The 13,304-nt window shown below is 44.0% G+C and overlaps 1 protein-coding gene across 5 annotated transcripts in view; it reads left to right on the forward strand.

Moving 5' to 3' along the window:
* Window positions 1-230: 230 nt before the first annotated feature.
* The window catches only part of LEMD1 (LEM domain containing 1), a 561,429-nt gene continuing 548,355 nt past the window's right edge, over window positions 231-13,304 (forward strand). For 2 of the 5 annotated variants that reach the window (XM_078644617.1, XM_078644620.1), the window contains exon 1: window positions 231-357. Coding sequence is in view for 2 of the 5 variants with exons in the window: in XM_078644615.1 (XP_078500741.1) it covers window positions 2,248-2,322 (75 nt within the window). In the remaining 3 variants the exon portion in view is untranslated. Of the gene's footprint in view, window positions 358-391; window positions 542-2,218; window positions 2,364-13,304 lie in introns of those variants that run through there. The other 3 variants (XM_078644619.1, XM_078644615.1, XM_078644616.1) reach the window with 3 other exon arrangements.

The raw sequence follows: 13,304 nt of genomic DNA on the forward strand, positions 1-13,304 counted from the left end.
GAGTGGGCAGACGCTGTATGCCCTGAATCAGACCAAGTAAAATCCAGACTGCGCAAAACTGCCTGGCATAGGACGGCTACGTAGTGTTTATATATCGGAGATACACGTGCGGACTCCTTAGCCAATGAGCACTTTGAACGTCTGTGCAGCACTCTAGGATTGGCTGAATTGTTGTTAAAATGCTCCAATCGTAGAAAAGTGTACATATTATGATTCCCTCCCTCTTGCAGACGACACTCTGAATATCTTGTTCTATGGGATTGGCGTTTATGTGGCCCGGAACTACTGAAATTTGGGACAAAAGTCGTAGGTAAAAGATCAGTAACGGAAGAGGGGCTGAATTTACTGACGTCCTGTGTAAGTAACGGACGGAATTATTTTACATACGTGTGACGTTTTTGCGTTTCCACTGTGAAACTGGCCGACATTTACGTGCTTCACATGTGCTCCTTTGAATGATGTACTTGTAGGCAGGTGGAACAACCGTTTGTTGCGATATCTAGTGTATTGTTGCCTTTGTATTCGGGTGCCAGTTTATCATGTAAGTAACACAACTTGTGGTACCTGAATATGCTGTCAAAAGTGATTTACTGTTCTACTCACTCTTCCTCGGATGACCCATATTTTAAGTGCACAAATCTGTTGGGGCTGGGCCTTTCCTTTCATAAAATAATGCATTCCGGGACTTGTATTCTTAATCCACTTTGTTGACCTAATTCAGTTTATAAACATTCCAATATTGCCTTGTAAAAGCAAAACGCATGACTGCAAGCAATGGTGCTGCTGACATGGTGCCGATTGTGTTAGGGTTGTCATCCAGTTTAGTTAACAAGGGTACCCATTGGCATGCCGGTTCTCCTCTCCTCCCCTCAAGGGACTTTTACGGTGTTTCCACACATTTCAGATAAGGTATTCCTTAGTGTTTAAAGACTTGCTGAGTGACAGTGCACTTAAGTTAAAATGCTATGTATATTCACCTTTCACCCACCAGGGTTGCCACCCATGTCACAAAAAATACTGTTCATTTGTTTGTGTTTAAAGTTTCGAAATGGGCCATTAGAGGATACATAAAAGGATGGTTTCAAAAATGCACTGTATTGCTTTTTGACACAACAATGTGGACTTTATCTGCTTGAACACCTTTTAGGAATAGTTTCGATAACTCCTAGATACTTGTGATGTATTTTTGTCTTCCTTTTGGATTACTTTTTGCTTCAAGGTTATATTTCAAATGGGGAAATAATCCGACATTTAGACAACTTTCCCAATTGTTAGTTATTTTATACTAGTGAAATTGCAGGCCAGTCTGATAAGATGCAGGTCCTTCTATCTAGACCTTCTCTTGCAAGATTACCTTGGACATTCTCTTGAAAGTTCACGTCGTGAACCGAAGTTAATTTTGCAGTCTTGGTTCATTCATGCAGTTAACAACGGAGTGATGGGAAGGATTTCCAGCGTATAATCTTTCTTGGCTGCGTGCCCCCACATCTGATTACAATTATTGGTAAAAGAAGCCAGTAGCTGGAAACGAGGTGCCCTGGTGACATCCAGCATGGTGGCTACTTTCTACCTACATGGTCTCCAAAACCCAGGTCTGAAGCTTGCTTCTGGCACGTAGCTCGAGCGTGCATTTATTTGAAATGTGGAAAATATTGTTTATTTCTATCTCTATATATGCACACACCATTCCCACCCCTCCGGTTAATATTGTATCCCTGTGAACTCGAAGTCTTCAGGTGTCCGATTTTAGAAATGCAGAAAAAACTACTAGAGTGCAATGTTAAACAAATAAAAATAAATATAGATTTGACCTCTTCACATGGGGCCTGTATGTGTATAGGGTTGGAAACCATGGATTTCTGGAGACCACGCTAGAACCACATTTGACAGTTTATTGAAATACATGTGCGCATTCAGAGAAAACAACTTAGTCCCATTATTTTCGGTAGATTCATTGCAGTTTTATTGAAATTGGTAATTTATTTCGAATGTACCTTACTGTTTTAATAGTATTATTAAATGTACGCTCTTACTTTTGAAGTTAGAACATAATAATTTACAGTGCAGTTCGTGGTGAAAACGTTTTCAGCACTTTCTTTACCCAGCTGTGATTGCAAACAAATATGGCACGAACAATTTGAATATAGTTACTCTTACTTTTAAAGAATTCTTGCAAAAGAAACTGAGCTGTTTGTGAGTAATTGTTCTATGTGAATAGGTGTGGGTGACTCTAATATCTGAAATTAGATGCTGGTGATTCAAGAGATGATCAGTCAAAGGGCAGCAAAACTTCTACCTGCGAAAATATGCCGCACCAGACTCGTGAGTTGCCTCCATTAAATTTCAAAGCGGACTCCAAGCCAGTGAGTTATAAAAACTTGGTGTCTGTATGTCTGTCCGAGCCTTATCTCATCACTGGATTTTACAGAGACCGGCATTAACTTGTGCGTCATGTTAGTGCTGGGTCACCCAAAAATATATTGCTGCATCCAGTCAGTTTACTGGTGTGCTCATGAACTCAGCTACATGATTCCCTGAAGTCCATCCTGGTCAGTGTCCCTTGGCAGTCATCATTATAATATTGATTGCTTTGCCGGTTGCTTGCCCATCAGATTGAGGAGTTTCATTAGCCGTCCATTTCACTGTAGGAGGGAATGTGCTGCTGTGTACCGGTCGTATTGCTGGTCACCTAGATAGGCAGGAGGCCTGATTGGGATTCATACCATTAGCAATGACTACTTCCCCGAAGACTATAGGAAAGTGGGTTTTAGTTTCAGTACCCACACACACACAAACACACTTTTTGTGTGGTATCTGGTGCAAATTTGAATGTGTGCTGAGTTCCTGCTAACCAGGTCCCCAGCACTAGTGTTCTTTCCCTAAACTGCATAGTTGTTATACAATTGGCATCCCTTTCGGCCCTTTGTAAGTCCTTAGTAAATAGTACCTAGGGCATTGGAACTAAAGTGGGCCCCAAAGGGCTGCAGGACGAATTGTCCCACCCTAAGGGACCCCTCATCAACCTCATGTAAACTGCCATTGCAGCCTGCGTGTCTTGGTGCAGAGAAAACCGAAGAGAGGGATGTGTGCCATGCCTGTCAGCACTACATGTGTTATAGATAAGTAAGAACTATATTTTGTGGATCATGCACTGCTATTTTTTCAGTCCCAAAATTAAACTGTAGGCAGTGAACAGCTAGAAAATAACTTTTTAAAACGCAACCCAAGACTAAAGACAACAGAATGACCTGCGTGAGTAAATATTCAAATATAAGTCGACATTACAAATAAATTATCAAAAAACACTGGGGTTTACTTAGATTGGAACCAGACTTCAAAAACATTTTTGAACAAGAACCACTATATGTATACACAAGGGCAAAAAACATCAGAGAAACACTAAAACAACCGGCGAGTGACTATGAACCTAAAAAATACTATGGCACCAAACCCTGTTGCACGTGTAACAACTGCCACAATATCATCAGTGGTAGCGTAATCACACACCCGATGAAAGGCCACAAAATCCATTTGAAAGTTAACGCCACATGTGACACCACAAACATAGTGTACATGTTGAAGTACCCTTGCGGAAAAGCATATGTCGGCCACACCGAACGTAAATTCAAAACAAGACTTAATGAACACAAAAGCAACATCAGAACTGAGGTCACGAAATCAACGACAACTGCACATTTTATAGAAGCTCAACATCACATAAGCCAACTAAAAGCATGCATTCTGGACATAATAGAAAAAGCAGAAGGAAGGGACAATAAGAACACCCTACTGAGAAGAGAAAACCATTGGATCTATCATCTGAATACCCTAAGACCACATGGGTTGAATGAACGGGTTGAATTTTCATGCTACTTATGATACACCCATGGTACAAGATTCAGACTGATGATTATATAATCCAAATGATATGTTCTTAACTATTTCTTAATCATTCCTAGCTTGTTTCACATGTATAGCCACGTGTTATCAGCTTTGTCTCACCACGTAAGGAACAGACACTTTAAGCCATGCATTTAATCTTTTCTGATATTTATTAATAACCGCAACATCACCCGGCATGTAACCATTTTGATTCACTGCCACATTTTTTTAACCTTCAACGAGTTTGTCTTTATTAAGCACAAACGAGACTGTCCCTTCAACTAAACGTCAGCGCAGGGGGTATTTACGTAAGAGGCCACGTAAACGCGCCTAACATACACTTCATGACCCCGCTTTCACTGCGAGTCGAATTGCGGAGGGAGAGCACGACACAGATAAATTTAGGTAAGCCATAAACATATCTACTTAGATTAAAGCACAACTTAAGTACGTGAGTACGGCACTACTGCATGACTAACGCTCCAGAGAAGAGAAAGTTATCTTTAACTTTCACATCGCGTAAGCATGCAAATGAAAGTATCACACGGAAGACCAGCCGCTAATGACACTGAAACGTTCTATCTGTACCATATGATTGATTTATTTTATGAGACAACCGTCTGACATTTGAGAAGGTTTCCAGAACAGTTATTTATAGAAACCTAATTATCTCACAAACTAATTAAACGTACACGGTGGTGGCAAAAAACGATGAGTTTCCACGAACACTGATTTTGATACACGCTATTCATTTTCACAGATAATCCCCTGACGAAGGCACACAATGCCGAAATGCATTTGGAGGGAAAAAGACACATGTTGTGAATAATGGATGACAATGCATTATGGGAATTGAAGTACACACGATAATAGTGATATGAAGAAACATTGTGTGAATTGAACACATTGAAAAAATTGAATAAGAAGAAAATAAAAAGCAAACCGAAGCATCAAGTATCTTATTTTATTCTGAATTTGGCTAGAGTTCCAGCATTTGCTAAACTTGTGCCCAGTGAGACAGGCCAGGATTTCCTGGAACTGCAACCTTGACGTACAGATAGGTAAGTCACCCCTAAAGCAGGGTGCATTATACCCATGTGTGGGCATATCTGCGAGAGTGTATATGTCCAGGTGATATCCAAGTTCACCCTTAGATCTGACCAATGCACAGGGAAGCCATGACAAGTACATGGGCTGGACACTCTTCTTTAAGTTCCCCAGCTACACAATGGCTTCACTGTACCCCAAGGTGTTGGTTACCAACCCACACTGATGCCACTGAATACTAGTGTGTTGACTGACTGGTCTCCACCAGCCAGCGTCCATAGACTGGTTTCTGACTTGAGGTGAGAGCTTTGCTCTCGAAGGTAAGGAACAAAGCCTGCTCTAGGCGGAGGTGTTCGCACCTCCTCTAAACAGGTTGGGCATTCCAGAGTGGGAAGCTTCAAAGGCCCTGCCGCCTTTGTTATGCAACCCCTGGGCCTCGCCAGAGAGTTGAGGTGACCACCTCTATGACCTGACCCCACTTTTTGGCGGGAAAATTAGTAAGATTAGGTATGTCCACCTTCAGCCAGCACAACTCCCTAGGACGGGCCAGCTGATGTGGACCCCCCCTTTCTAGATTCCTCCATGTTTTGGATAGAATTAGCCTTCCAGGGTCAGGGTTCTGCCCACTTAGCACAGGAAGTGGTCATATAGTGTGTAGACAACCTAAAGGTAGCTAGCTCTTTGGCTACTACCTGCCACTCCCCGTAAACACCCCTAAATTGAGTATTTAGTTGGCACCCCTGAGCCCAATAACAGATTCAATGGACCAACAGATGGACGAAGAAGAGTCATTGCCTGGCTAGAATTGCAGCAGAACTTTGGATTTTGGTGTGAAACTCTGCCATCCTCAACCCTCTCTCGACAGTCGTGACAGTGATTCATCCGGTGAGCTGAAGAACTACCAAATCCTTGGGTAGCCTTCCACCACTTCACAAACCACCAACAGTCTCCCTTGGAGTAGAACAGCTACTCCCCTGCAGTCCGCAGGCACTGACAAGGAGAGTCTAGCCACCACCTTGCAGCTACCCGACCCCACTGATACTGCAGACAACCAGGAGAAGGTACTCCTGCTGTGGAAGGTCAGTTCAGTTTCCCCACCAAGTGTGAAGACCTCAGTACCAACCAAAGCCGTGCAGCACCAACCCCTGGGGTACCCAACGCCCTTCACCAAACACCAACAGCGAGAGCCCAGTCCAGATTCCCACTGCACCAGGATTAATCAGCTGTCGAGAGAAGTCAGCAACGTTGAGACCCACCTCAGGTGCTTTGATTTTGCTCCTGCCAGCTGTTTGTCCCTTACTGAGAGGTGCATCTTCGCGCACCCAGCCAACCTAACCACTCTGCACCCGAGCTGCCTGTCCCGGGTCCCAACGAGTGGGCTGTGTCCCCGTGCTCCAAGACCCCTTGTGACCTAAACCCCCATTTGGGAGCCCTCCGACTTGCCTGAAAGTCCCTCTGTGCAGGCTCTTTTCAGTTGGCCTTTTTCCCTGTAGCCCACCAGGCTTACGAGCACCCTGCTCCCAGTAGAACCTGGGCGGTTCCAGAAAAGCTGCTGGTAGTACTTTGAACCTTGGCCCACTACTTCTCTGATCCCAGAAGGTGAACCCTCTGAAACCGACTGTACCTACCTTTTATGAACTTTGACTTTTCCTCCCATAGGATTGCATTTTGCGTAAAAGCGCACAGATGTGAACGTTTACTTACCTGTGAATATTTTTTATCATACTTGACTTGCCTTGAAACGTAGTGCTTTAGTTTGAAATCTAAATAAAAGTGTTATTTTTCTGGTTTGGTCTCGGTTTTATTATTTGAATGTCAAATTTATTGCCGCTGTGTACAACAAATGCTTGGCACTACCCTCTGAGAAGCCTAACTGTTCGCCCACGGATGTAGATTGTGGTGACATTTGTTACTTTCATTTCTCAAGCTTTGTATAACCGTTATATGCTGAACAAATGATCTTGATCTAATGTTTGTGCTTTCTGGATGATTAGAAACTATCTTTCTTGCAGATTCTCCCTATAATCAACTCGTACAATAATTGTTAGAATGTTTTTTACCTTTTTTAACACTGTATGATGATTCATTGTCCTTGACCATATGTTTGGTAATTTTTTAAATAAAATATTTTACATTTGTGAGCACTTGGCCTTTGGTGGTGGTGTTATGTTCTGGTGATAAATTGGTTGTGATTAGAGTCTTTGCCTTGTTGTATTAAACCTGCCCAAGGGGATCTTTTCTTGACTACAGACACACCACATGCTGTAACTGCAGCATGGACCATTGTCATTGTACATGCGAGAATCGGCACAGACAAAATGTCAATAGGACTAATTGACACATCTGGGAGGAGCTGTGGAAGCCTCCTCACTTGAAAGAAATGCAGCTGGCCCCAACAGTAACTGCTGTGAAACCCCGGAGATTCCTGCAAACCCCAGAATTACGGACAAAAGGTGTACGTAAATAGAATTATAACGGACTAGGCACTGAAATAACAGACCACCCGTCAAATTTACAGATGGTTGGTCAGCCTAGTTGGTAGGGTATTGATGCCCAGAGTTGACCAACTTTTTTTAAATTTGTATTTATAAGAAAACAATACCGGTCATATTGATCATACTCAACACATTTTTACCCAAATTACCAGGTCAAGTTTCCTCTTGGATCTCCTGTCAAAGCAGGTATCTTTATATATGTCCAGTACCATGTCTCTCTTTCAGCGCCAGTTCAGCAGTTGGGGAGATACAGAGTTCACCTCGGAAAGTATTCTATTTCATCCATTTTTTTATCCCCTTTTTAGGGGCATCCTGTTTTTAAACACTACTTTCTCTGCGCGCATTCATTTGCCTTTTTCTTTAGTCCATAATGTCAGTCAGCCTTTTCACATTTTCCCCAGTGCATTGCTATGCATAGATTGGCCGGTGTGCACCCCAGGGTGGCCAACTATTGCTCTGTTGTGGTGAGATCTGTGGCATCCCAAATGTTAAGGAGTCTCAATTTAGGTCTAAGTTGGATATCTTTGCCAAGCCTTATGTAATTGTCTTGTGACTTTTCCCCCAGAATGGCGCTATACTTCTGGCATTGCCACTGTGTATGGTAGAATGTGGCCTCTTCTTCACAGCGTCGGAGACAAAGTGTTGTCTCTTATGTCTAATTTTGTGTACGGTGGGCCTTGTTAGGTAAGTTCTGTACAAGATCTTGAGTTGGATGAGGCGGAAATTTAACAGGATAGTCGCTTCATGTGGGGACATTATTGCAGTTTTCCATTTTTAATTCCCAAGGGGTCCTAAATCAGCCTGCCATTTTTCTCCGAGGAGTTTAGTGGGTCTGGCATATTGTTGATCAGCTTCCTATATATCACTGATATGGTTTTTACCCCCAGGGGTTCTGATAGCACTCTCTTCCAGAGGGAATGTCTGTTATCTCCCCTGGTATGAGAAGTGCCGCAGTCAAGGCATGACAGATTTGTAGGTACCGAAATACCTCCCTCTGGTCCAGGTCATATTATGTTTGGAGCTCAAAGAATTTAAAGATTTTTCCCTTTTTCAATAGTCCCCCAATATTAGACATACTGATGGTGTTCTATCTATCAAATCCTGGTTGATTGCAGAGCCTCCCGAGTTTCTGGGTGAACCATAGTGGCGTGGCAAGAGTCGGCTTATTATGCCAGCCAAGTTTTGTTTTTATTAGCTTGGGGCCATATGTCCATGGTTAGGGCAGTTAGGCCCGAAGTAGGGACCCTTTTTTGTTTGTGAATATAAAGCCCCATTGTACCTCTTTCCCCATCTGGTATCTATCCAGTTGGTAAGCGGGTTTTGTCTGGGGATGGTATACCCAATGTTTGACAACCTCTAGTTGTAACGCCCAGTAGTAGAGGCTCACATCAGGGTCACGATTCCCCTGTCCTACCACCTTCTGGTTAGTTTGTGCATGGCTATACATGGCGTCTTTCCATCCCATAGTTTTGTCATGATTTAACAGTCTATATGTTGTAAGTAGAACTCAGGGTTTTTAAAAGGGCAATTCTGCAGGATCTATAAGCAGCGGGAGAGAGCCAGCGTTTTGAAAAGAGCCGCTCGGCCCTGCAGAGACAGGGGCAGTGTCTTCCAGTGTTTCATGTTATTTTGCAATCTATTTAGGGGGGCCTCAAGATTATTATCATAAAAGCGAGTCACTCTGCAGTTATGAAGATACCTGGGTATCGGAAGCCCTCCTCTGGCACAGTTACCTCCAATCCATGCAGGAGTTTCGGGATCGGCCCATGAAGTATATAGACCACTGATTTGGAACAGTTGATGATGTATACAGAATATTTTCCAAAGTTTGTGAAATGTTGAGAATTCTATGTATGGATCGTGCAGATGATGCAAGATGGAGCAAGATGTCATCAGCGTAGAAGGATATCCTGTCTTTCTTTTCCTCTGCCCATGTCAGTCCTCTAAGCAATCTGTCTCCTCTAATCCATGTTGCTAAAGGCTCAAGCATCAGTGAGAACTTCAATAGCGCCCCTCCTCAGAGAAAATATTTGTGAGGTGCGATTATTTACCTTGACTTGGCCTCGTAAATCCGTATAGAGCAGCCTAACCCATCCAATAAATTTCGGGCTGAAACCTAATCGCAGCAACACCTCGAAGTGGTATGACCACTCAATTATGTCAAGCGCCATTTTGGCATCTAGGAAAAGTATTGCGGCGTCTTCTGCAATCACATATTTGCGACCCAGTACATTCTGAAGTCTGTGAATATTCAAGGACCTGTTTCAGCCAGGCATAAAACTGGACTGATCGGCGTGCATCAAGAAGCAATAATGGGGGCGAGTCAGCAGGCTAGTAGTTTCGCAAGGATTTTGGCCCCTACATTTATTAAGGCGATTGGCCGGTAGGACCCGCAGCCATTGGCAGGTCTTCCCTGTTTGTATAGAACTACGATTGAAGGCAATCTTACATCCTCCGGTAGGAACCCCTTCTCCTTGCTTTCGAGATGCATCTCTCGTAGAAAGGGCACTACCCGAGATGCTACCAGCTTCATGAACTCTATGGGGACACCATTGGGCCCCATTGCCTTCCCTGATTGTATACTACTAATTGCCGAGCAAATTTCTTCATTGGCGATTTCTCCTTCTAGCGCCTCTGTCGCTAGGGGACAGGGTAGGCAGAGGTATGTCTGCCGAATATAGCACATTACAATGCAATGTATTTCATCACATGCTTTACAATGCGGTCGTTGTAACGACTGCGTTGTTAGTACCCAAAACATTTGCACTGCAAGTCATTACAACTTAGGAGTAGTATTATTTACTATTCCTACTCCAGTTTGCGCAACAGTAGGGAACGTATTGGAATTCATTTCCAATACCTCAGCGCCCCTTACAACAAGTCGATTAATGACTTGCGATGTAAATGCATTTTGTACTAACAACGCAGTCTTTGTACCGACTGCGTTGTAATAGTACTGCAATGTAATGACGGCGTTGTAAACACTGTTTCTCATACCTGCCAGCAGTTGGTGCGAGTCCTCTGCTGTAGTAGTCACTTGCGAGGTATAGATTTGTATAATGTAATCGGCAAACGGTTCGATAATCTCTTGCAGGTCTGTAAGAATATGGGTATCATGAATGTGGATTTGGGGGACTCGGCTTTCAGCCTGTTCCCTTTTCTCAAGCAAGGTCGGTGATCTGCCCGCCATGTCCCCAAACTCATATATTTTAATGGGTGGCCATATGTTTAGCGTTGGGCAGTTCTTTAACCAAGGCCTTATATTAAAGTTGTTTGATATGCGAGTTATGTTTAGTGGTGAAGTTTGAGGTCTGTGTATACTTCGTTACACCATTACGAAGCTCCACCTTAAGCTGTTCTATTTTATCTCTTTGGTTTCTGATATGACCCACCTTGAGCGCCAATGCCTGGCCTCTCAGTCTACAAGGCCTCCCAGAGTATTTGTGCCGAGTCTACGGACCCCTTGTTGTCTTTGAAGTAGTTATCCGATTGTTGTATGTGATTTCTCTTTTATGTCAGACTTTAAGGAGCCAGGAATTCAATGTTATTGTGGCTTTATGTTGACATTGATTAAAAGTGAATACGGCCCAGACTGGAGAATGGAAAGAAATGCCTCTCGGGAGGCAACGCGGTTCCCTAAACTGGCCTATATCTGCTAAGTGGGTTAAAAGATAATCTATTCGAGAGACTATTGTGGGCATTCGAGAAGAATGTGATGCTCTGTGTGCGTGGATTAAAGTGCTTCCAAATGTCAGTCTTACCCATGGCATTGATGAATTCAAATAAGGGTGAAGTTGTCTTTTTCAAGTGTCAGGTTGGCAGGCGATATATAGTATCATCTAGTGTCATGTTAAGATCACCCCCAAGGATTAGTGACCCGATTGGAAAATCGAGAATGATCTTCCCTAGGTCCTCTAGAACTGATCTGCCGAGCGGAGGCGGGGCATAAACAAACTACATTTACCGCTCTCCCTTCCCAACTGGCTTCCAGAAAATTTCCCCTGAGGGACAGCCCATGTTCGATGTAATCATATTGCCAGGTGTTTACGAATTAGGATGCCCTTGCCTCTTGAACCGGAAGTTAATCTAGCATGCACTGCCAACTTCTATCCCCATCTATTTAGTGCTCTACAGTTATTGCCCACCAAATGTGTCTTCTGTAGTAAAACTATATATCCGTAGCCTGTCTAGTAAGGTATTGATGTACAATACTCCTTTTCAGTTTGTCCCCAAGTCCACGAGTATTTTTAAAGATGTTTCAATAAGGTTTGGAGCCATGATGTAATCCGATGTGGTGTATGCACGATCTGAATTATGACATATATTGGCCTGTTGCCAGAAAAGGCCATGTCATTGATCCGGTTTGAGGGTTGATATATGCCTGGTGTGACCCATGATTGTGTGTGTGTGTGTGTTTGTCTAATGAATCCAGGGAGTATTTTAATGTGACCTGTAGCGAAGCAACCACCCCCTTCCCCACCCATTACTCACTCCTCCTCCCTGCCAGTGGAGTTCAAACTATCCACCTCACCAACAAGACAGAGTGCCTGACTTCCCCCCCACCTCCCAACAATGAACGGTGCTCGTGAATCGGCTTCGCCCTTCCCCCTTTATTTAGAAATATGAGAGTGATTCTTATTAGACTGCAGTCCTTGATTACGAGACTCACTCTTTGTACAGTGATGTCGATTACCACCACCATGCTATGGTTGATCACAAAAAGGCATGGAACCGTGTTTGGCAAAGTCTCCTCTTTGAGTCCGGGATCGATGCACAGAGTTATGACCCATCCATACCCTCCAGCATCTGGGACCCGAGTCGACTACTCCGCGACCCGCTCGTCACCAGTCTCTGGGGGCGGTTTGGTCCGATTCTCCTTTAGCCTAGAGTGTCTGTCTTTATTAGGGTTACCTACTTGTCTCCACCTCTCTAGCCAGTCCCATGCCTCCTCTGGTGTGGAGAAGCACCAGGTCTTCCCGTTGGCTTCATTGCGTAGTTTCGCAGGAAATTTCATGGCATGTTTAATGTCTGTCTCTGAGTGCTCTTTTGACTTCCAGGAAACTGCGTCCCTGTCTTTGGACTTTTGTGGTGAAGTCTGGGGAAAAAAGGAAACCACGCTTTTTTCAATTTTGACTGGTGGAGCGCATTGCAGTGTTTTCACGATAGCGTCACGGTCCCTGAAGTGCAAGACTCTAGCGACAATTAGATGTGCGGGGAGCCGGACGTGGGGGAGCCCTTGGTTAAGGCCAGGGACACGATAAGCTTGCTCCATGGTGAAGTAGCGCAAGAGGCATTTTGACGGCAAGTGTTTGGTGACTAATTCCGCAATGAACAGGTGCACTGTTGGCCCCTCTGCAGGCTCTGGTACACTCAGGATGCGCACGTTATTCTGGCGTGCTTGACCTTCATAGTCATCCAGCTGCGCCTCTAACTTTTCCTGTTTTTTGGTTAGTTGTTTTGTGAGTTGGGACCTCTTTAACTCTTGTGTCCATTTTCCTGAGATATGCTCTCGCGTGAGAGATTTCTATATTAACGGTGTCAAGTCTAAATTCTAGGGAGTTTCATGCGCTGGTAATGGCGGCCAGAATATCTTGGAGCATCAACTCCGCCTGATCATCAGGGAATTGTGCCTTCCCCTGTCCATTTGGTTGTGCCTTCCCCTGTCCATTTGGTTTTGCCGTATCTTGATCTTCCCCATTTTTGGTGCAACTGTATTTGTCTAACTTGGTTTGTAGTGTTGACCTGCCCCTCTTGCCTCCTGCCACCATGAGCGCTCTGGAGTATGGTCGTGGTGTTGTGTTCTTGAAAAAGTGCTGATCTACCCGCTGCCTGCCTGAACGCCACCGGCCTTCAACGGCAAGTCGGGTGTCCGCGGATGTA

This window comes from Lissotriton helveticus, chromosome 5_1 (genome assembly GCF_964261635.1).
Source record: "Lissotriton helveticus chromosome 5_1, aLisHel1.1, whole genome shotgun sequence".
Taxonomy (NCBI): Eukaryota; Metazoa; Chordata; class Amphibia; order Caudata; family Salamandridae; genus Lissotriton; species Lissotriton helveticus.